At 59.6% G+C, this 20711-nt stretch overlaps 2 protein-coding genes across 2 annotated transcripts in view; one reads left to right on the top strand and one right to left on the bottom strand.

Annotated features, from left to right (window-relative positions):
* Positions 1 to 655: 655 nt before the first annotated feature.
* On the top strand, positions 656 to 9063 carry HTRA2 (HtrA serine peptidase 2). Its single transcript, XM_009283157.2, has 8 exons — positions 656 to 717; positions 1832 to 2036; positions 2107 to 2301; positions 2573 to 2605; positions 3058 to 3166; positions 4014 to 4083; positions 8288 to 8383; positions 8689 to 9063. Exons 1-8 carry the CDS (start codon positions 656 to 658, stop codon positions 8852 to 8854), a joined length of 936 nt encoding a protein of 311 aa, XP_009281432.1. The 3' UTR covers positions 8855 to 9063.
* Positions 9064 to 11273: 2210 nt separating this feature from the next.
* The window catches only part of LOXL3 (lysyl oxidase like 3), a 12120-nt gene continuing 2682 nt past the window's right edge, over positions 11274 to 20711 (bottom strand). Inside the window, exons 4-14 of the mRNA XM_019473091.1 lie at positions 20634 to 20705; positions 16889 to 17108; positions 16401 to 16581; positions 15916 to 16070; positions 14874 to 15047; positions 14158 to 14320; positions 13609 to 13852; positions 12967 to 13082; positions 12672 to 12808; positions 12059 to 12170; positions 11274 to 11786 (exon numbers count right to left, since the gene is read on the bottom strand). Of these exons, the coding sequence (XP_019328636.1) occupies positions 11713 to 11786; positions 12059 to 12170; positions 12672 to 12808; positions 12967 to 13082; positions 13609 to 13852; positions 14158 to 14320; positions 14874 to 15047; positions 15916 to 16070; positions 16401 to 16581; positions 16889 to 17108; positions 20634 to 20705 (1648 nt within the window). The 3' untranslated portion in view covers positions 11274 to 11712. The remainder of the gene's footprint in view (positions 11787 to 12058; positions 12171 to 12671; positions 12809 to 12966; positions 13083 to 13608; positions 13853 to 14157; positions 14321 to 14873; positions 15048 to 15915; positions 16071 to 16400; positions 16582 to 16888; positions 17109 to 20633; positions 20706 to 20711) is intronic.

Genomic DNA, 20711 nt, shown 5'->3' with positions numbered 1-20711 from the left:
CCCCCCCCCCCCCCAAAATACATAAATATTTTTTTCCACTCCCCCCCCCCCCCCCCCCCCCCCCCAGCCGCCCCCCCGCGCGCAGGCCCCCGCCCCGGCCAGCTCGTGTCCCGGGCAGCCTGAACCGGGCACGGCATCCGGGTGGGGTCCCACAAGTACCGCGGGAGGGACGGATCTGTCCCCTCGCCCCACTGCCTGCGCACACAGCTGGCACGCAGTTGGCCTTCGCCAGAGGGACACGCTGCTGCCACACAGCCACCTTCTTGTCCTCCAGGACCGTTTCGGCAAAGCTGCCTTCTAGGCAGCGGCCCCAGGCTGTCCTGTGGCACAGGATTACTCTGTCCCAGGAGCAGGACTTTGCGTTTACCTTTGAAGTCCATAATGTTCTTGCCACCCTGTGTCTCCAGCTTGTCAAGGCACCTCTGAATAGTAGCTCTGCCCTTCAGCTTGTTGACTGCTCCCTCCACTGTGGTGTCACCTGCGGGCTTGCTGAATGTGTGCAGTGTCCCATCCTCCGGTTTGTGAATGTGTAATGCATTAAATGGCATTGGCCCTTCTCTCAGTTCCTGAGGCATGGCGTTAGTAGCTGACCACCAGCTGGACTTGGACCTTGGTGGTCCAGCCAGTTTTCCATTCACCTTATCTGATTATCAGCATGCATGTCACCTGTGTGGCTAGAAGGGTACCACGGGAGACCATGCTGAAAGCCTTCTTAAGGTAAGCAATATCTGCTGCTCACCCCTTACCTGCACAGCCACTCATTTGTTCACAGAAGCCAGCCAGGTTGGTCAAGCACGATTTGCCGTTGGTAACTCTGTGCTGGCTGCTCCCAGTCCCCTTCTTGTGTGCTGTGTGCCGGGAAGTGTTTCTGGGAGCGTTTGCTTCACAACTTTCCCAGAGACGGGGGTGAAGCTGACTGACCTGCAGTTTTCAGGACCCTTTTTCTTGGCAATCTTGCAGGCTGATGTGACGTTTGCCTTTTTCCAGCTATCAGGAGCCCCCCTTTACCACTGTGACATTTGAGCACTCACAGGGACGTCAGCCATCCCCCTCGTGTATATTCTGTCTGGTGCCATGGACTTGTGCGTGTTCAGTTGGCTTCAGTGATGCCTCCCTTGATCTTCTTCTGTGTAATGCTGCATTCTCACAGACTCAGCCTCTGGGCACAGGGACTTCGGAGGCCCAAGGAACAAGGCAAAAAGGCACCGATCACCCCAGCCCTTTCTGTGTCTTGTGTCACTAGGTCCCTTGCCTCCCTCACCACCAGGCCTTTCCCCAGCAGTCAGGGTGATTGACGTCCCCCATGGGGACCAGGGCCTGCAATCGTAGGTCTTTCTCTAGCTGTCTAAAGGAGATGTACCCATCACCTCCCAAGTGGTTATTACCTGCTACAAGGCAAGGCTCTGTGTATTCAGGCTACTTCTTTGTGCAGATCACAACCGCTTCTGCTTACCTCCTTGCCACTCTTTCCCAAAGAGCCTGCACCATCCATTGCAGCTCTCCGCTCATGTAAGCTTCCCACTGTGCCTCTGTAGTCCCAGCGGGATCATACCTTTGCAGTTGCGCGCAGACTCCTGATTCTTCCTGCTTGTTCCCCTGTTGCGTGTGTGTTTGTGCAGACTCTCGAGATGGGGGCCTTTCATGGGGAAGTGAAGGACTCTCCCACATCATGCTGTTGCCCAGCCATCCTCACTATCCCCCACTTCTTTCCAGGCCTACCAGCCTGGGCCACCCAGTCTGCCTGGCCCCTGTCTGCCCTCCCCCTCCCCAAGTCCCCACCAGTCCCCTCAGGGTCCCTGCCACCCCTCCCTGACCTGTGCCCACCTTGCAGGCATCCCTTTTCGGGCCGTGATGTGCCCATCTCTAATGGCTCGGGTTTCCTGGTGTCTCCGGACGGGCTCATTGTGACCAACGCACACGTGGTGGCAAACCGGCGGCGTGTGCGGGTGAAGCTGGCCAGCGGTGAGCAGTATGACGCCGTGGTGCAGGATGTGGACCAGGTCGCAGACATCGCTACCATCAAGATCAAGCCTAAGGTGTGCATCACGGTTGTGGAGACGCTCCCTTCATTCCCTCCCATCTGCTCACCGACCTCCTCTCTTCCAGCACCCGCTGCCCACCCTGCCCCTTGGGCGCTCCTCCGAGGTGCGGCAGGGAGAGTTCGTGGTGGCCATGGGCAGCCCGTTTGCCCTGCAGAACACCATCACCTCTGGCATCGTCAGCTCTGCCCAGCGGGGCAGCCGGGAGCTGGGCCTGACCGCCTCTGACATGGAGTACATCCAGACCGATGCTGCTATCGATGTAAGGGGAGCTTGCGGTGCACAGTGGGTTGGCACCTCATCCCGGCTGCCTTCCTTGGGGAGGGGGGAGCTGGGGAAGGGCTGTGGGTGCCATGAGGTCAGAGGAGGCTGGACACAGCACTGGGAGACTAAGGGATTCTGGCCGGTCACCTGGGCGCTGACTGCGTTTCTCGGCCTGACCCTATTCTCTGGACTCTGCCTCCCTGCCGCGGGTCCTGCTGTGTGAGGATGTCGCTTTCATGGCCTGTTTACTGCTCTCTCCTCTGCTGCAGTTTGGGAACTCCGGGGGCCCCCTCGTCAACTTGGTAAGTTCTGCTTGCACCCTCACTGGCCAGGGCAGAGAGGTGCCATGTGCCTGCTGGTCTGTGCCCCCTGGGGCTTGATGCCCCTCGGTGGGAGCGCTTGTGGGTGCTACGGCTGCCGGGAGGGAGGGACTGTGCATACACCAGGCTCCTTGTGAGGAGGAGCAGGGGATCAGCCCAGTGTGGGAGCCCTGTGCAGCATCTGAGCTGATGGGACTGTGGCGTGGTGGAGCCGAGACCTACCCTGGTGAGGCCGGCATGGCTGATGCTGGCAGGGCAGAGGGAGGGTCTGCATGGGCTGCAGCGTGGGACCAGCCTCAGCAGGGTCGGGCAAGCTGCAGAAGCAGCAGGCTGGGAAGGGGTGGGCGCACAGGCAGGACTCCAGGCTTGCATGGTAGTTCCCCTCCTCTCCACAATGATGCAGGCCGGATAGCACAGTGCCCTTTCCCCTGCAGGATGGCGAAGTGATTGGGGTGAACACTATGAAGGTGACATCAGGCATCTCTTTTGCCATCCCCTCAGACCGGCTGCGGAAGTTCCTGCAAAAGAAGGAGCAGCGCAAAAGTGAGTTGGGTGCCTCCCTGCTCTGGTGTTGGGGGAAGGAGGCCAGAAGGAGGAGGATGAAAGAGGGAAGCTGTGGCACAGCTGGGCTCTGGGCCCTTCTGAGAGAAGGGCAAGCAGAGCAGGAGAAAGAGTCTTTGGGGGTAAGAAGATTCTCCCATCTGGTATGAAACTCCCCTCTGCTGTGGGAAAGCTGTGCTGCTACTTCCCTGCCCACAGGGGCCTAACAAACTGTAAGGAGGATGCTGCCCTGCATCTGCTGCAGGTAAAGACTTTTAAAGTGTCCCAAGTAGCTTGCACTTAAGTCCCCAGGATTAGGTGAGGATTTTTTTGTTGTTGTTCATTGCTACTTCTCAGTAGATCTCAGCGTATGGGAAAATCAGTGGACCATTATTTGGTGTTCAAAAAAGGGAAAGGATGACCTGGAAACTGGGGGCTACTTAGCCTTGTGTGTACTAATGGAAATGCAGGTGCAGGATTCAGCTGTATCATAAAGGACAGGTAGTTAATGTAGTCCTGTAGGACACTGCCTCTTTTTGTTCCTTTTTGTTTGTGATAGTTTATTTAATGCAGACTCTTGCTTTCTGGTTCTCATGTTGACACCATGGAGTGATATTCTCAGTCAAAAAAATGACAACTCAAACCAGGAAAGCAAAGTAAGCAATACCTATAAAGCTCTAACTGGTAAATGGAACTTAAATAAGCTGTTGGTAGGGAATCGGAATGACTCCCTCTGCACGGTGTCTGCCTTGAGGTGTGTGGGTTTTGTGACTCGGCTGGCTCAGCCCAGCGCTATTTTGAGTGCGTGTCTGTTTTCAGCCTTGTCATTTGATGTCCTTTCCTTCGACAGGCTCTTGGTTTGGCAATACAGAGGCAAAGCGCCGTTACATAGGGGTGATGATGCTGACTCTTACACCCAGGTATGTGTTCTAAGGTCAGGGGCCAACAGACCAGTCTTGTTGGGGCATGGTGACTGCGTGATGGGATCTTCCAAACTAACTGAGAGTGCCTGTTTTTGGGAGGATTGTCTTCACAGCGTAAGCATTCACTCTCAAATCTCTTTGTGCTCTTGTTGTGTTTAGACTCTAGGCTGTGTCAGAGGTAAATTAGAAGCGTGCAAGTTTCTACACTTGTGGCAGAATCTGCAAGCAGATAAAAAGTCCCTGAACCTATCCCCCAGAGTGCCAGATCAGTCTGTCATTGAGGGGAATTCGATACAGAGCCCTTGCAACACAGCATGAATGAAAAGCCACCAGAAACATTGTGTAATTAATAGATATGCAACATGCCAACTGAAAGTTGTGATGAAACATTTGGGCAAGTTGTACTCTCTGGGAGGAAGGATCTACCAGGTGAATTGCTGTGGTGCAGAAATAGTTTTAGAATGTGGGACTTTCAGAATAAGAAATGGCAAGTTTGCCTGCAGTAGTCAACTGAGGGAGGAGGTAAGCAGGTAGGAGAGGAGGCTGTGTTGGCACACACAGCGTGGCTGCCACCCAGAGGGTGGTGTGAGGCTCATGGGTTTCAGGAGGAAGGCTGGGTGCTGCCTCTGGAAAGAAGTCATCGTGGTGCTGACCAGTACAGCACTAGCAAGTGGGAAGAGGATGACTTCTTGTGGGTCTGAGACTCTTCACCCTCATGGCTGTGGCTTGGGAAGGGCATTGTGTTACCTCTGCATCTCAAGGAATGCTCTGGTCAGCAAAGAGGACTGCAGACAAGACAACCTGCTTGGATCTGATAGAAGGATCACCTACTGCCCTTGCTTCAGCTGGTCCCCAAGACATGCCCATGGCCTTGGCAGCCAACCGAGCACCCTGAGATGGGTGCCCTGCAGGCAGTGGCAGCTGTGCCCTGCTGAGGGCTGGACAGCCCTGGTCAGGCCTGCACAGAGCTCCACTCAGGGCTGCGAGCCCTGGGAGGGAATTGCTGCAGGAGCTATACCTAAACGCCTACCAGCAGTGTTCTAGGGGCAGCAAGTGCATGTGTTAGGAGCGTGCTGGACCTGCACTCTCACCTCTGAGAGCAGCTCTCCTTTTCAAGGACAGAGTGCCTGCTCTGGTTCCTTGGCTCTTGCAGCCATCTTTCAAGAGACCTTTAACTGACTCTTGGGGCTCAGCATGCTAGTGGGGTTGGTGGTTGTAGTGTCCTTGGCAGAAACACCTATCAGGGCTGCACTCTGCCCTTGCTATCTTGTGTGTTGGTTGGGTTTGCAGGCTGCCTGCACCTCTGGACACCACGAGCAGTCTCTGGGGTTCCTGCCTGGGACACAAATGGAGGAGCCAGATGCTCTGTGCCTCCTGAGATTTGGAGCAGTGGGGTGGGTGGGGAAACACTGTCAGCATTGCTGGCATGCCCAGTAGATGGTGCTGGTACTCGGCAAAACCTGTGGGATGTGGGAGCCCGACCTCCTCCTGCTTCACTGGACAGGCATGCAGGACAAAGTCTGTCAGGGAAGAAGTGTGAAATGCTTAGGACATGGCTCCTGGGAAGCAGGTCCAGCTTCAGCATAGCCAGTGAGCAGTCTGGCAGCTGGTCCTGGGAAACCATCTGACTGCAAGGCTTGCTTGTGCCCAGTTGCTGGGAAGATCTCTCAACAAGGGGTTGCTTGCCTTGGAATTGAGTGATTACACTGTCTGAACATGCTCATTTGAAAGGCCAGAAACTTGCCCTAGCACAGGAAAAAGGAGAAGCTCCATGTTGGGTACAAGCTCCTTGGCATCCTGGTCCTGCTGCACAGATTGTCTGGCAGGCAGGAGCTTCCTGAGACACCAGGCCTTTGCTCTGCTGCCTGAAGGGAATGGAGGTGTGCCAATGGCTTTGAGCTCAGCTGTGGTGGAGCTCCTAGGTATCCTCACCTTGGCCACAGAAGGCCATGGGAAGAGACAGGGCCCTGGCTAGCACAGCCCTCTGCAGTTGTCTTACAGCATGGAGTAAGTAGGGACTGAGCAAAGGACTTTGAAAACAGCAAAGGAAAGAGACGCTGAAGGAAAAAAACAGCTGCTGGGGTGTGTTGCTGGTCAAGGGTGTTGCTAGAGGGACATCCAAAACATGGGTTGGTTCTTCATGCAGTGTGTGATAGAACTTGCTGATGTTGTAGGGTTCAAAAGAGCAACTAGAAAACTTTACAGAAAAAAAATCTTACTGGCTTTCAAATGCAAAGATGCAGCGTTACAGCTCAGGAGCTTCTTGAGCCAGGCAGCTGAAGGCCATAGGTATCTGGGGAACTATCTCATCCACAGCTGGTATTGTCAGTGATAGGGTTGTGGGGAAGATGGATGCCTCATCTGACTGACGTGTGGACTGGGTATGGCTGGGATGGAGTAATTTTCTTCATAGCAGCCCACGTGGTGCTGTGTGTTAGATCTGCGACCAAAACTGTTGGTAACACACAGATGTTTTAGCTGTTGCTGAACAGTGCTTACGCAGTGTCAAGGCCTGCCCTGCTTCTCACTTGGCACCCCCAGGGAGGAGACTGGGAGGGGACATAGCCGGGACAGCTGACCTGAACTGACCATGCTGTATGACATCATGCTCAGCAATAAAACTGGGGGGAGTTTTTCCAAGGTAGCCATTGCTCAAGGATTGGCTGGACATCAGTCTGCTGGTGGGCGGTGGTCAGTGAGTGCCTTTTCATCACTTGCCTTTTTTTTTTTCTTTTTTGCCTTTTTTTTTCTTTTCTTTCTTTCTTCGCCTGTTAAACTATCTTTATCTAGACCCACAAGTTTTCTTGCTTTTGCCCTTCAAATTCTTTCCCCCATCCTGCTGGGGGAGTGACTGAGCAACTGGGTGGGGACTTACCTGCCAGCCAGGGTCAACAACCCACCACAACTGGGTGCAGCCACTCTTAGTGCTATGTAGCCTAAAATCACAAAATTATGCGTTTGCTATGTTTGTACAGAGACCTGCTTAGGGGCATGGATTGTTCAGCTTTAGTGACTGAGGCAAAGAAGCAGACTTAACTTAGTAAACGTGCAGACCACATCAAATCGGTAGTTCTATCAGTAGTGCCCAGTGACAGGACAAGAAACAACAGGCACAAACTGAAATACATGAGATTCCATCTGAACACAAGAAATCACTTTTTTTACTGTGAGGAGGGTGGTCAAAGCCTGGCACAGGTTACCTGGAGAGGTCGGAGAGTCTCCAACCTTGGAGGTACTCAAAACCTGACTGGACACAGTCCTGGGCAACCTGCTCTGACTGAGCCTGCTTGAGCAGGGGGATTGGGCTAGATGGTCTCAAGAGGTCCCTCCTGACCTCAACCATGCTGTGATCCTGGAAATCAAGAAGGGATGGCAGCTTGCAAAGGTCTGTGAAAAAGTACAGTAGAGTTCAGCAAGGACCAGTGCTAAGTGGGGAGCCATAACTGACTGAACAGGTACCTGATAAGGAGCAAGGAGCTGGGCAGAGAGACCATGAGAATTTCTGGGGCTGCAGCGGATGAGAGCTGATGCACAGTGTTTGAGGGAAGAATGCTGTTTACATGATGCGCGGTCCCTCCGCTCTGGTGAGATCCAGCTGGAGTGCTGTGTCCAGTTCTGGATGCTTTCAGGAGGGGTGAGGAGCAGTTGAACAGAGTCCAAAGAGGAGCAGTGAGAGGTGCAGAATTTAAGCTAGGTTTAGAAAATCTAATCTGCGGCAAGACTGGAGGAACTGGGATTGTTTAGTCTATAGACTCTGGAGGAGAGATGCGGGTACACCTCTGCTTGACATGTCTGGCAAAAAGAGGGGGCATAGCTTTTGTTCTGTGTCCTACCCACCAAAGGCAGAGAAGTGAAACTGCAGTAGGGGAGGGGTAGATCCGATACCAGGGAGGGTGGTCTGACATGGGGCTGCTCAGACAGGGGAAGTGCATCACCAGTAGCTGTGATCCGGCTGGCAGCTGCTCTGGTAGTTTCCAGCTCTCCCTGGCACAGTTAGGACTTTTGTTCTCTAGTTTTTGACAGGAAGATGGTGGTGTTTGGGTGCCCCTGGGGTTTGCAGCTGGTCGCTTGTGCTTAGCAGCATGCAGGGATGCAGGAGGAGGGGTTCTGTGCCACAGTCTCAGCCTGTGCAGCCATGGTGGGGTGGGAGCCCTGCTCTGCCTCGCAGCTCCTTACCATGATGCCGATTTTCACTCTGCAGCATCCTGGCTGAGCTGAAGCTGCGTGACCCCAGCTTCCCCGATGTCTCCTACGGGGTGCTAATCCACAAGGTGATCATTGGCTCCCCGGCCCATCAGTAAGTGCTGCCCTGTGCCTTGGGGGGTGGCATGGGAAAGCAGCTATGCAGGATGGGATGTATTTAGCTCTGAGTGTTTTGCTCCAGAGCAGCAGGGCTTGGGCCCCGCAGCCATCAGTCTGCAGCAGAAACCCACTGGTGACCCTTGCCCAGGCTTAGCATCCTGTTGGTACCTGTGTGGCTGGAGGAATGCCTGATGCAGCAGCCCAAGCCTCCTGTAGTGCCTGGCTCCCCTTCCTTATGGAAAGATGAAGCTGAGTGTCTGCTTCGCCCACTGTGTATTCCTGTCGTTATTCTCCCCACAGGGCAGGGATGAAGGCAGGTGATGTCGTGCTGGAGATAAATGGGCAGGCATCGCGCCGAGCAGAGGATGTGTACGAGGCAGTACGGACGCAGCAGAGCCTGGCCTTGCTGGTGCGGCGTGGCTACGACACTTTGCTGGTGAGCGTCGTCCCTGAGGTCACGGAGTAGCGGTGCTGTCACACAGGCCACTGCGGGTGCTGCTGGTGGTGCTGGCCAAGAGCCAAGGACACAGGACTGAGCCATGTCTGTGCGCCTATCAGGGAGAGACTGAGAGCTTGTGAGGAACTGGAAGGGGCCAGGCAGAGGGGGCCCGGCCCGGTGCTTGGGTGGACTCATGGTGCAACCATTCCCCTCTGTACTGAAATAAAGCAGTTTTCTAGGGACGCTCCAGTGCTGTGTGGCCTTCCCACGGCAGTGGCAGTTGCCTAGGGGAGGCTGGGCTGTGTGGGACCCTGCCCTTCCTGTCAGTCCTCACATGAGTCCTTCCAGCTGCGGAGGAGCACGCCAGCTGTGCCTCCAGGGATCTTCTCGGTGTTAGGGTAGAGGTGTCCTGCCACCCACTTGGCACCTGCACAGGCTGGGATCTGACTCCTCCATCTGTAACATGTGGGCACCCGTCAAGCTGTGGCTTGTGAGGCCACCTCCTCTGCGAGTGAGAGCGGCCTTGGAGCTGCTCTGGGACAGGCTTTACTGGGGCGGCTCTCCCTGCCTCCCTGGTGTGCCAGCTCAGCTGGTCCTTGGCAGCACTCGCTGCTGTGGCTGTGCCCATGAGGCCAGAGGGATGTGGCAGATGTCTGCCTCGTCAAATTGCTTCCACTGGGAGCATTGCAAATGCTCTAAGGTCTGCATCCACATCTGCATCCATGAAGCAGCTTTCCGGGCCATGGTGAAAGGGGTGTCGATGCCGGACTCTCAGATGGCCGGGGCAGCATCTCACTGGCCCTGATGTTCGGGAGGGCCAAAAGTAGAAGCCTGTGCCGGGGCTATGCGTGCCTCATTGGCGCTGCCTGTCCCTCCCCCAGACTGGTGTCTGTCCATGCTGGAGCACTGCTCTCCCACGCACGCAGCCTGGCCCCTGGGGACCGGCTGGGCCCTCCGTGTGCTCTGCAGCTGGCGGCCAGGAGGCTGGCCAGCCATTCTGGGAGGGAGCAGCTCTGGCTATTCCTTGCCTTACTGGAAGAGCCCCTGCTTCACTCTGGCCCCTGCCAGAGGCTGTGGGAGGCAGGCAGCTCTGCAGCAAGGGCTGTCTTGAGGGGCTGTGTCCAGCCCTGCTCCTGCAGAAGGAATGCACATGTTGAGCCAGGCCCTGCCCGTGACGGGGCTCCTGAGCCGTCTTCCCTGCCTGTTATTTTTAGGAGATGAAAGAAGCACAGTTCCTTGGGGGTGCTGTGGTGAAGGGTGGCTCCGAGCCGCTGCTCCCCCCGTGTGCTCCTCCCGCCCTGGAGAACAGGCCTCCTTTCAGGCAGCCCTGGCCTCACCAGAGGAATTTGCTCCCCCGACAAGCCCCAGCCGGCTGCTCGCCGGGGAAATAGCTGAGACTCCGGGCAGCGTTTCTCGCATAGCTGCTCCGGCAGTGCTGACCGCAGTGCTTTCCACTGCCTGGAGCCAGGGCCTGCCCCAGCCCAACTGCTGGCTGCCCCTCTCCTCCTCCCCCAATGCGGGGAGGAGCAGCCTGTCCCCCAGCAACATGGAGGTGGCTGAAGCGGCCTTTGTGCTGCTCTCTGCTGCAGATGGGACCAGAGCGTCTGGCTGAGGGGCGAGAGTTGCAGGAGCTGGGGTGTCCCTCCCTTTGCCCTCGTGTCATGTCCTTGTTCTCTGCCCCAAGTATCTCTGACCTAAGTGTCTCTGCCTCTGTCTCTGCTTCCCTCCATGCCAGTTGAGGCAGCCTGTCTCTGCTGCGAGACTGCAATCCTTGTGGGTCACAGCCCCATGGTGGGATTTCTGCTCAATAACATTTGCATTGCACCTGGTGTGGGGGAACCAGCACTTCACCACGTCCCTGCTGCACCAGGGTGGCCCCATCTGTTCCCTCCAGTGCAATGCTGTGGGGCTGCTTCAGGACAGAGCAGCTACGCTTGGGCTCCTGCTGGCCCCTTCCTCTCACCCGCACGGACTTCTGCCAGAAGGACCAGTACCACCTTTCTCTAGCCCAGCACTGACTGAGGATGGTGCAGGCAGCTGGTGGGGTACTGGTGTGGGGCTGGTCCTCGCCCAGTGAGAGCTGTGTGGGCAGGGGGGAGCTTCCTTGCTCCATGTGGGTATTGGAGGTGGATGCAGGGGATGGGGGGGTGCAGCTCCCACGCTCTCTGCTGGAGCGTGCCAGCCAGCCCTGCAGCGTGAGCCACACTGTGCCTCCCGGTCCTGCCAGGCTCCTCGTCCCACCCCAGAGAAGAGCCAGCAGCCACTGGGGAAATAGAACTGACAACTTTATAGAGAAATTAAAATTACAACTAAGAGATAGGTGTGGAAGCTGCTGCCGGGCAGCTGGAGGCAGTGCTGCCAGGGCAGGGGCAGCCACACTATCCCCAGGGGACAAGGGGCTCCCTGGGGCTCAGCCAGTGCCGTGCAGGGGTGTGAGTCCCTGTGTGGGAGGTGGGTCCTGGGGCCGGCTGAGGGCAGAGCCCCAGGGAGGGCTGTGGGGGTGAGAGGAAGCAGGGCAGAATGGGGGAACAGGAGGTGGGGTGCAACTGGGATGGCAGGGTCTGGGAGCAGAGGGGAGGGTGTGGTGGGGGGTACAGGACCTCCTGGACCGTACCCGTGTGCCGCAGCCCAGGGGACATGGGCAGAGTCTTCTGGCCAGTGGTTGGGCTGGTGGCCCCAGGCTGGGAGGTGCAGGTGTGCAGTGCCTCCAGCATCAGCTCCCCAAGGTGGGGAAGGGCAGCTGGTGACAGTAAGAGTCCCGGGCAGTCCCCAGCAGGGCACGGTGGCGGTGGTGCCGGGCATGAGGCCTCCCCGCTGGCCCCCCAGCAGCTTCCACCTGTGCGGGGCGAGGGAGGGAGATGCCCATCTCCCCAGGGGCTGGGGCCCTATGAGATCTGGTTGTTGAGCTGACCGGGGTACTGCTCAAACCGCTTGTTGGCCTCCTCGCTGAGTGCATCGCCTGGGTGGGCAGAGGGCAAGAGCTGTTGGCTCTGGTGCTGCATGCTGCCTGCCCCCCCCGCAGCGCCTCCGCTCCCACCGCAGCTGCCCCCAGGACTGCAGCCCCTGCCTCCTCATGCCAGCCCAGCCATCCCCCCTCAAGCCCCACAGCCTGCCCCCAGCCCCACTGCTTCCTGCAGCCCCCTCATTGCCCTCCTCTTGGGCCACCCCTGCCAGGACACCCCCTGCCCCAGTATGCCCTCGCCCCCCTGTGCCACACCCCTGGGCTATTACCAATGTGGCAGCTGTGCACCCAGATGCGGTGCCCGTCGTACTTGCAGTTGCATTTCATGGCATTGTTGGTGAAGTCACTCTCTGCCACCTCGAAGTTGGGGTTGATCACGACCTGTGGGGCACTGACAGTGAGGGTCGCAGCCACCTGCCCCACACCCAGCAGTGCTGCAGCCCCACACTGTGTCAGCTTCGCCTTCCTGGCCTCAGCGGAGCTGCTGCCTGTGGCATGGCCCCCAGCACCCCGGCCCCAGCAGGACTTGTCTCCCCAGCTGCAGCGGGATGTGCTGGAGGGCTCCAAAGAGCTGGTGGCTGCTGCTGTGGCAGGGTGGCCCTGTCACTGTGCACGGTGTGCCCATGAGCAGTATTGCTTAGAGCAGGAAAACCCAGGCTGAAGCGTGCCTGAGCAGTTCCTGCACGAGCCCTGCACATCTCTGGGCATGACAGGCACTGTCCCACACCAGCACACACCTCGCCAGCCCCACTGTGCTCCAACCTGCTCAGAGAGCAGGGAAGAGAGGGCCAGGTGGCTGGGCCGCTGGGGGTGCAGGGGCAGAGGGTGGGGGTGCACGTGGGAGGGTTGCAAGAGGTGCTGGTGATGGCTCAGCTGCAGCACCTGCAGGATGTAGTTGCCTGGCTTGACATCAGTGATGTCGATCCACTGGCAGTCGATGTCGTGCCTGTACAGGTCCCAGCAGCCCACAGTGATGCCCTGCTCCCCGAAGTTGGCACATTCATACCGCTTGGCCACATCTGCGGGCAGGAAGAGAGCGTGGCTTGTCCCTGCTACAGCCCCCTGCCCAACTCCCGCATCGCCCCCCATGCCCACAGCATGTGCAACGGCTGGGGATGGGCAGCCCCATGGTGGGGACATGGGCAGGGATGGTGCCGCAAAGCTTCACGGTGCCCACCTTCCTCACACTCAGTGTCCTCGAGGCAGAAGCTGGCCTTGTGTCCCTCTGCCACCTTGGTGCCATTGGGGGTCAGGATGTCGTAGTGGGTGAAGATATCCATGCTGTGGTAGTGCCTGCAAGAGGGAGCCCGCAGCGCCCTGGCTACACCAGTGCCTGGACACCGGGGGGCTCGGGGGATGCTCGGGGTGGAGAAGGAGACCCATGGAGCTGACAGGAAACTCACAGGAGGGGCCCCCTGCCCGGCCCCTCGCTGTGGGGGAAGGTCCCCACAGCCCCTGCTCTGAGGCTGCAGTGCTGCGAGGTCGGGCAGAGCTCAGTCCTGCCCTGGGAGGGGACATGGCTGTCCCCAGCCAGATGGCCCAGGCAAGCAGGGGGCTCAGCTGCAGGGCACAGCCTGCAGCCCTGTCCTGCCCCCCTAGGGCCCCCAGCCCCAACACTGCTCATCCAGGGACAGCCCTGAGCCAAAGCAGGCAAAACTGGACACTGGGCAGCAGAAGCCAGTGCCAGTGCCACCCTTAGCCGGCATCACCCTCACCCAGCCCACCCCAGCAGCACCATCACCCTCTCCCCTCCCTGATCCCCCCGGCCCAGGCTGTTCCCCTGCCTGCATGCCTGTCCCTGCCCATGCCGCGCACGCACCGGTGGCACTCATGCCAGACCCAGGAGTGCCGGCCGGCCTTGGGGCGGAAGTCGGCACGGCCGTTGTTGTGGATCTGGGAGGAGAAGCGGAGCAGGCGACGGTGCCCGTAGGGCCAGTTGGCCAGGCGGGCCGAGCTGGAGAGGCAGTTCTCCTCAGCAGCGCAGTACAGCATGTGCAGTGGCCGGTCCTCGATGTACGCCGTCTCCTGCACCAGCGGGGCATGCAGCAGCAGGTCGGATGCAGCTGGGGAGCAGGCAGCTGCTCAGGGACAGACAGCCGCCCCACTGCTCGGCAGGCAGCAGGGACGGGGCGAGCGTGCAGCGCAGGCAGGGCTGAGCCAGCTGGGGGAACGCGTGCCCTCCCCATCGGCTGGGCACAGGCTGACCCTGCAGCCCCATCATCTGCAAACCCCATTGCCCGCAGCCCCATTGCTCACAGCCCCTTTATCTGCAGCCCCTGGCCCCACAGCACCATTGCCTGCAGACCCCACTGCCTGAAGACTCCACCGCCTGTGGACCCCACCACCCGCAAACCCCATTGCCGCTCACTCTCGGAGCAGATGACGCCTGCAGCGAAGCGTGTGCCTGTGTTCCTGCAGTTCAGGCTGGTGCCATGGTGCTGGCAGTGGCTCAGGGACATCTCATGGCCGGCGCATTTCACCCCGCTCAGCACCATCTCCGTCACATTGCTGGCATCCCAGTACCACGTCTCCTGGGGAGGGGGCGAGATAGGCTGGGTGGCAGGGCTGGCTGCTGTGGGTGACCCAACTCACATGTACCCAGGCTGCAGCCAGCACCCAGCCACGGTGCAGCCCTACCCACATACCCAGGTTGCCCACAAGGGTCCCGTCCTGCAGCATGGAGCGGCCACATCCCTTTGCCCCCATACAGCCCCACAGCCGTCAGGGAAGCGCCGGTGCCTGTGCTTGCTGGGGTATCACCGGGGGCCTCCCTGCTGGCACCTACCGTCACCGCGTGCAGGGAGTAGCCCCGGCCGAGCTGGCGACAGGCCACCATCGCCTCCTTGGTGGTCCAGCCATCGCTGCACACCGTGCCCCACTTACTGCCTCGCTTCACCTCCACACGGCCCTCAAACGCCGTCCTCCCGCCGGCTAGGCGGATCTGTGGGGAAGCCCTGGGGCCATGAGCAGGCACCCTGTGCCATGCCGCCTCCCACCCCATCCCAGTCCTGTCCCTGTCCCCGTCCCCACGGAGCAGTGGTGGTGGCGGCTTGCTGCTCTGGCCAAGCTGGCACTGGCACCTACTTGTAAGCCGTGGTTAGCGAATCCCAGACCCAGCTGGCGACAGGCCACCATCGCCTCCAGCGTACCCCAGCCTTCGCCGCAGACCAGACCCCAGCGCAGCTGGTCCCTGTCGCCAGCCCCCACCGCCACCTCGACCCGCCCCTCGAAGCGGCTCCGGCCCCCGCTCAGCCGAATCTGCAGAGAGAGGCAGTGGCAGCATTGTTGTCATCAAAAGTGATGCTCCCGCTGCTGGGGTTGTGTCCTGCAAGATGGTCCTGCCCAGCCCCCATCCTGCAGCGGCTGCAGCTGCCCCATCCCTGGCACAGCCAGGGCTGTGCTGCAGCACCCAGATGGGCCCTGGGCTGGGGGCTTTGGGGCACACAGAGAGGTGGCAGCTAGGAGCTGAGCAGAGCCAGGGACAGCTTTGGTCAGCAGGAAACTCACCAAAAATGGCAGGTTTGGGGCCAAGAAATTGCTTGTGACTTTGGGAACTGTCTCACCAAAGCAGGGAAAATGGTTCATTTTGAAATGGCATTCTCATTTCAGAAATGACAGGTATGAGAGAGTTAAAAATTATTAAAAAGCCCAAAGTGGATGAAATGACAGGCCAGGGCAAACAGGAACACATGGCTCCATTTGTTCATTTCATCATCAGTAAAAAAAAATCTCTCGGCGATTTTTTTTTTTCCTGGTGCTTCTGCTGGGGAGCTGGCATGGGCTGGAAGCAGGGAAAGCAGCAGGGAGCAGCTGCCCCACCACCACCCCACACAGCAGGGCACCATGGGGCACCCAGAGCCCCCCATGGCCTCCCTTCCACCCTTCTCCTCCCAGGGGCAGCTTGGGACTCCCACCCACAAAATCCCCAAGCCTCCCAGGGCAGCCCTTGCCTCAGACCAGGGGAAATGTGTGGGGTGCAATGGGGTGCAGAGGAGGAGAGATGATGGGCCATCCTACAACAGGTCCTGTGGGCCCTCCCTCAACCCCCCCCACTCCGGGGCTCCGATGCCAGGAGCTGCCAAGCACCGTGGCCCCGCAGATGCTGGCAGCCCCCCATGGTGCGCACCAGGTTCTCGTAGCCCATGTAGGGGATGTTGCAGCGGACGGCTGCGTCCTCCGTGTGCTTGCAGTCCTCCTGCGTGATGTTCTTGAAGGGGCAGCTCCAAAGGGACTTCTCAGTGCCCAGACACTGCACCTCGTTCATGTGGATGGGCCCCATCCCTGCCGAGGGGACAGCAGGGCTCAGCGCCCAGTGATACAGGGACGGCCATGGCCATCCTGTCCTCATGGCTGCCCTCACTCCTCAGTGTGCACCGAGGGAGCCTGGCACACTCCTGGCCCCCATGGCTGCTGCCCAGGCAGCACGGCCAAGTGGCCATGGTCCCCTGGGGATGCTCGGGGCAAGCCTTGCACCACGTGCGACCAGCAGACAGGCGCCCATGGGACAAGCCCAGCTGTGGCTCCGCCTGCCCAGCAGGGCCTTGCGCCTGGACAAGCGCCTCGTCCGCAGGCCCAGGAGGGCGATGCCTGGCTCCACCCCAGCACCCTCACCTTGGCCCATGCGTGCCCCAGTGAGGGCCTCCTTGGCGCTGCCGAAGCCCAGCTCGCGGCACACCACGCTAGCTGACAGCAGGTTCCAGCGGTCATCACAGATTGTGCCCCACTCGCTGCTCTTGAGCACCTCGACGCGGCCCTCGCCGACCTTCGCGCCACCCTTCAGCCGGATCCGTGGCTGCAGGGGAGTGGGGTCAGGACATGGTATGGGACAGCACGGTATGGCATGGTGCTGAATGGCATGGTGTGGCACACTGCAGCACAGCATGAGATGGCACAGTGTGGCACAACACAGTGCAGCACAGAGGTTGCTGGCCATGACTCCTGGGGTGTGCAGGGACAGGACACCGTCCCCACCTCCTGCTCCACAAGCTGGTCACCGAGGGACCCGCACACCCGCTCTCAGGTGCAGCCCTGGGGACAGAGCCCTGCAACAGCCAGCTGTGGGCCACCGCAGGACTTGGCCCCCTCCCTGTGGGGCTCACCTGGCCCTGCTGCTGTTGACGCTGCTTCTTCTTGTGGGCATTGCCAGTAGCGAAGAGGGGCCCAGATACACAGCTGACGACAGCGGGCATGCCGGCCCCACAGGCAGCCGAGGTGTTGCCCTGGTAGAACTCGAAGGCGCACATGGAGAGGTGCACCTCCGTCCCTGTGCAGGACACAGAGTGCAGGAGGTAGTTGAGCTGCTGCCGCTCCGTGAAGAGCCTGCAAGGAGAGAGAAGCCCTGAGCCACAACCAGCACGGCCAGCTGGCAGCGGAGATGTTGACAGCCACCCTGCCTGCAGCTGTACTCACTGTCCATGCCCCTTGCACTGTCCCCCGGGGAGAGATGCGCTGTGCCCGCAGAGCGCCCACCCCTCGCCCGCTGCCTGCCCCACATCCCCAGCAGCACAGGGACACGCACAGCTCTGGCAGCACTGAGTGGGGCTCCTGGCACTCAGGCTCTCCACTGGAGCCATTTACCTCTTCTTGGACCCTATGTCCTCCCTGTGCTTTTGTTTAGGCTGAGATTTGGAGTCCAGCCTGGAAAACAGAAAACAACTGTCCACCGGCTGCAGTGACACAGGGAGCACAGCCTGCCCCGGCTTTCACTGAAGACTGAACTGGGCACGTTGGCCTCACAGGGAGACTCATGCATGTCCCCTTCATGTCATGCATGGGTGCAATGACATCATCTGCTGCCAGCAATGTGACACAACTGCCCTCCACAGCAATGATGCAGTTTCCTGCCCACATCCCACCACGAAACTGCCGGATGCAGCAACATCCCATGCTGCGTTGTCACACAGCAGAAGATCAAACACCACCGGCAACGATTTGATCTGTCAGGTACAAGTGAGGTGTGCCCATGTCCTCGTCCAGACACCAGACAACATCACTGCGCCATGCTCCAAGGGGAGCAGGACGCCCAGCAAACACGGCACCAAGCAAGCAGCGCAGGTGGCAGGTGCTCTCCCCAGTGCTGTGGGGCACGGTGAGACTCCCTGCACGCTTGCAGTGACCCACTGCCAGCGAGGGGAGCTCCCCGGGCACCTGCTGAGTGGTGTGGGGAAGAGGAGGCTGCCTGGGGCCCAGCGCACACGTGATGTAGGTACGGTCCCAACACGCTTAAATGCTTTGCTTCACTTGGGGAGGAAGATGCTGAGCAGGGCCAAAACCCCAGGGACCACAAGGAGTGAAGAGCAGAGTGCCCCAAAACAGGGCAGGGGACTGACACCCCCCCAGGGACAAGGCAAAACCAAGCCTGGCAACTGACCCCACTGGCTGGTGGCAGGTTCGTGTCAGCCCGCACAGCCCAGCAAGCCCCAGGACACAGCATGGCGCTGCCAGGAACCAGGATTCAAACGGTCAGCCGGACGACATCAGTGCCCATTCGCACTCATGAAACCACATGTCGATCCTGCAGCCGATCCTGGGTCCCCAGTACAAGAAAGACATCAGCTAAGCAGTGTGAGCTCTGGGGAGGGCCACCAAGACAGTCGAGGCTGGAGGAGAGATGGGGGTGCAGGGCTGCTCCAGCCATGGGCCGAGACGGCTTCAGGGGACTCTGGCAGCAGCTGACCTGCACCTGCAAGGGGCTGTCAGGGAGCCAGAGCCCAGCTCTTCCAGCCGTGGGAGGGAAGAGCACAAAAGAAAACAGGCATGTCTGACAATGCAAGGTTCAGACTTGGTGTAAGGAAAACTTTTTCCCTATGAGGACTGTTCAGCATTGGAGCAGAGGCCATGAGGCTGTGGGATCTCCATCCTTGGAGGTTTTCAAAAGCCAACTGGATGAAGCCCTGGTCTAACCCACAGCTGGCCCTGCTCCACACGGGGGGTTGGACCAGGACTCCCCGAGGTCCCTTCCATCCTGGATTAGCCTGTGACCCCACATATGATCGCAGCCATGCAGCCCCAAATTGATCAGCCCCAGCAAACCAGCATGTGCCTTTCAGGAGACAGCGCCTGCTCCGGGCAGAGGAAAGGGAGCAGACCGCAGCTTCATGGACTTTGCAAAGCGTTTCACCCAGTGCTACAGGGGAAATACCCACTCATTGGAAAAGGGGCTGTCAGCACAAACCAGACAAATAACACCATGTTGCAGTGAGCGGGACCTGTGGGTGGGGGTTTGAGGAGACCCCACAGGCTGATCCCATCTGGATTTCCATCACCAGTGCAGGCACGGCTGCACGAGCTGGCGAGGACGCCTGTTGGGGACACAAAGCTGGGAAGTATCATGATGAAGAGCTTGGGATGGGTCCAGAGTGTGGGGCACCTTCGGCACCAGGGAAGGTAGTGGGACCACTGCAAGGTCATGTGCTGGGGGGGCAGAGCAACGTCTCCGTGCGGTAGTGGGCTCAGGCGAGAGGTACCATGCCATAGCCCAGAGAGGATGGGCTCTGGCTTGCTGCACCCATGACCAAATCTGGCAGCAGGGTTCAGGGACAGAGGGAAAGGGCAGCCAGACTATCCCTTGGGACTGGCAGAAAGGCAGCAAGAGCAAGTGGGCAGAGGGTGCAAGAGATCCCGAGCAGATGTAGCACTCATGACAAGACCTGCCACACTGTGCCCATCACACCGGTGCCCACCACTGCTAGCACTGCCGTGCCCATCACCCTGGTGACCAGCACTGCTAGCACTGCTGAGCAAGTGCTCTCATGCCCGCGCCAGCCCACCCTGCCAGCCCACCCTGCGGGGAATGGAGGGGTGCGCAGCCTTTCCAGCTTCCCCACTGCTGCTTTCTGCAGAAAGCAGCCCATTTCCACAGGCCTCCCTCCCCATCTGCCAGGAGAGATGTCTCCACTCCAAGGCCTCCTGGTCCCCAGGGGGCTGCAGCACAGGACACCACAGCCCTCTCTGCGCCTCCCAGGGGATCCTGCCCACAGTGGGTCTGTACTGCAGACCCTGACCCCTGTGCCAGGACTCCTGCCTGGTGCGTGGGATGGGGCTGCTCTGCCCGGGGCATGGCCGGCCTGGGAGAAAGATTGTCTCTCATGGGGGACGGGGGACCCCGGCATGCATAGGCAGGTCCCACCGGGGTGGGGTTTGTCCTGCGTGCCCAGCACAGCCTGGGCCCTCGATCTGCTCCGTCCAGATCCATTTGCACTGGGATCCATTCTGACGGCAGAGACCGGCAGGGCCGGACAGCCCAGCTCTGCCAAGGGCTCAGCAGATGGGGCGCCCCGGCCCCTTACCTGCTGCCTGGCCTCAGGCTCCGGCCCTTCATCCTTGCTGCACGCTTCAACCGCCTGCGGGAGCAACACCGCAGCTGCCTGGTCAGGGGCATGTGCAACTCTGGGCACCACACTGGGCACCACGTCATGGGCAGCATATCCGTGCCCATGCCCCTGGGCCCCTCGCTTGGGCCATGGTGCTGCTGGAGCATCCCTGCCTGGCTCGGCCGCAAACCTTCCCTCAGCACGGGGACCCCCGCACTCTGCGCCAGAGGGAAATGTGGAGGTGTACCACTGCCAGGGAGCAAAAGCTGCCCTCTTGGAGTGGCCTCTGCAGTAGTGCATGGGGCAGGTGGGCAGCCATGGCCCCCCAGCCACGCTGTGGCCCCCTGGCTTGGTTAGCGAGTGCCCATATGGCCAGCTGGGGCTAGGACTGGTGAGCAACAGGGATGAAAGGGATGCTGGGGAGCCACAACACCCAACAGCATGGCCCCCTGTCCCAGCTCTGCCCCAGCCCCATGCCCCCAGCTCTGCTCTGACACCCCAGCCCCGCGGGCTCCCTTCTGGCCTCACTCACTTGTAGAAGTTCCTGTTCACCTTCTTCTCAGCAGGGAAGCCCATCATGCCGCAGATGACGCGGCTGGGGTGGGCGGGG

The sequence above is a fragment of the Aptenodytes forsteri genome, unplaced genomic scaffold (assembly GCF_000699145.1).
Source record: "Aptenodytes forsteri isolate BGI_AS27 unplaced genomic scaffold, ASM69914v1 Scaffold678, whole genome shotgun sequence".
Classification (NCBI taxonomy): Eukaryota; Metazoa; Chordata; class Aves; order Sphenisciformes; family Spheniscidae; genus Aptenodytes; species Aptenodytes forsteri.
This window is presented reverse-complemented; position numbering and strand designations above follow the sequence as displayed.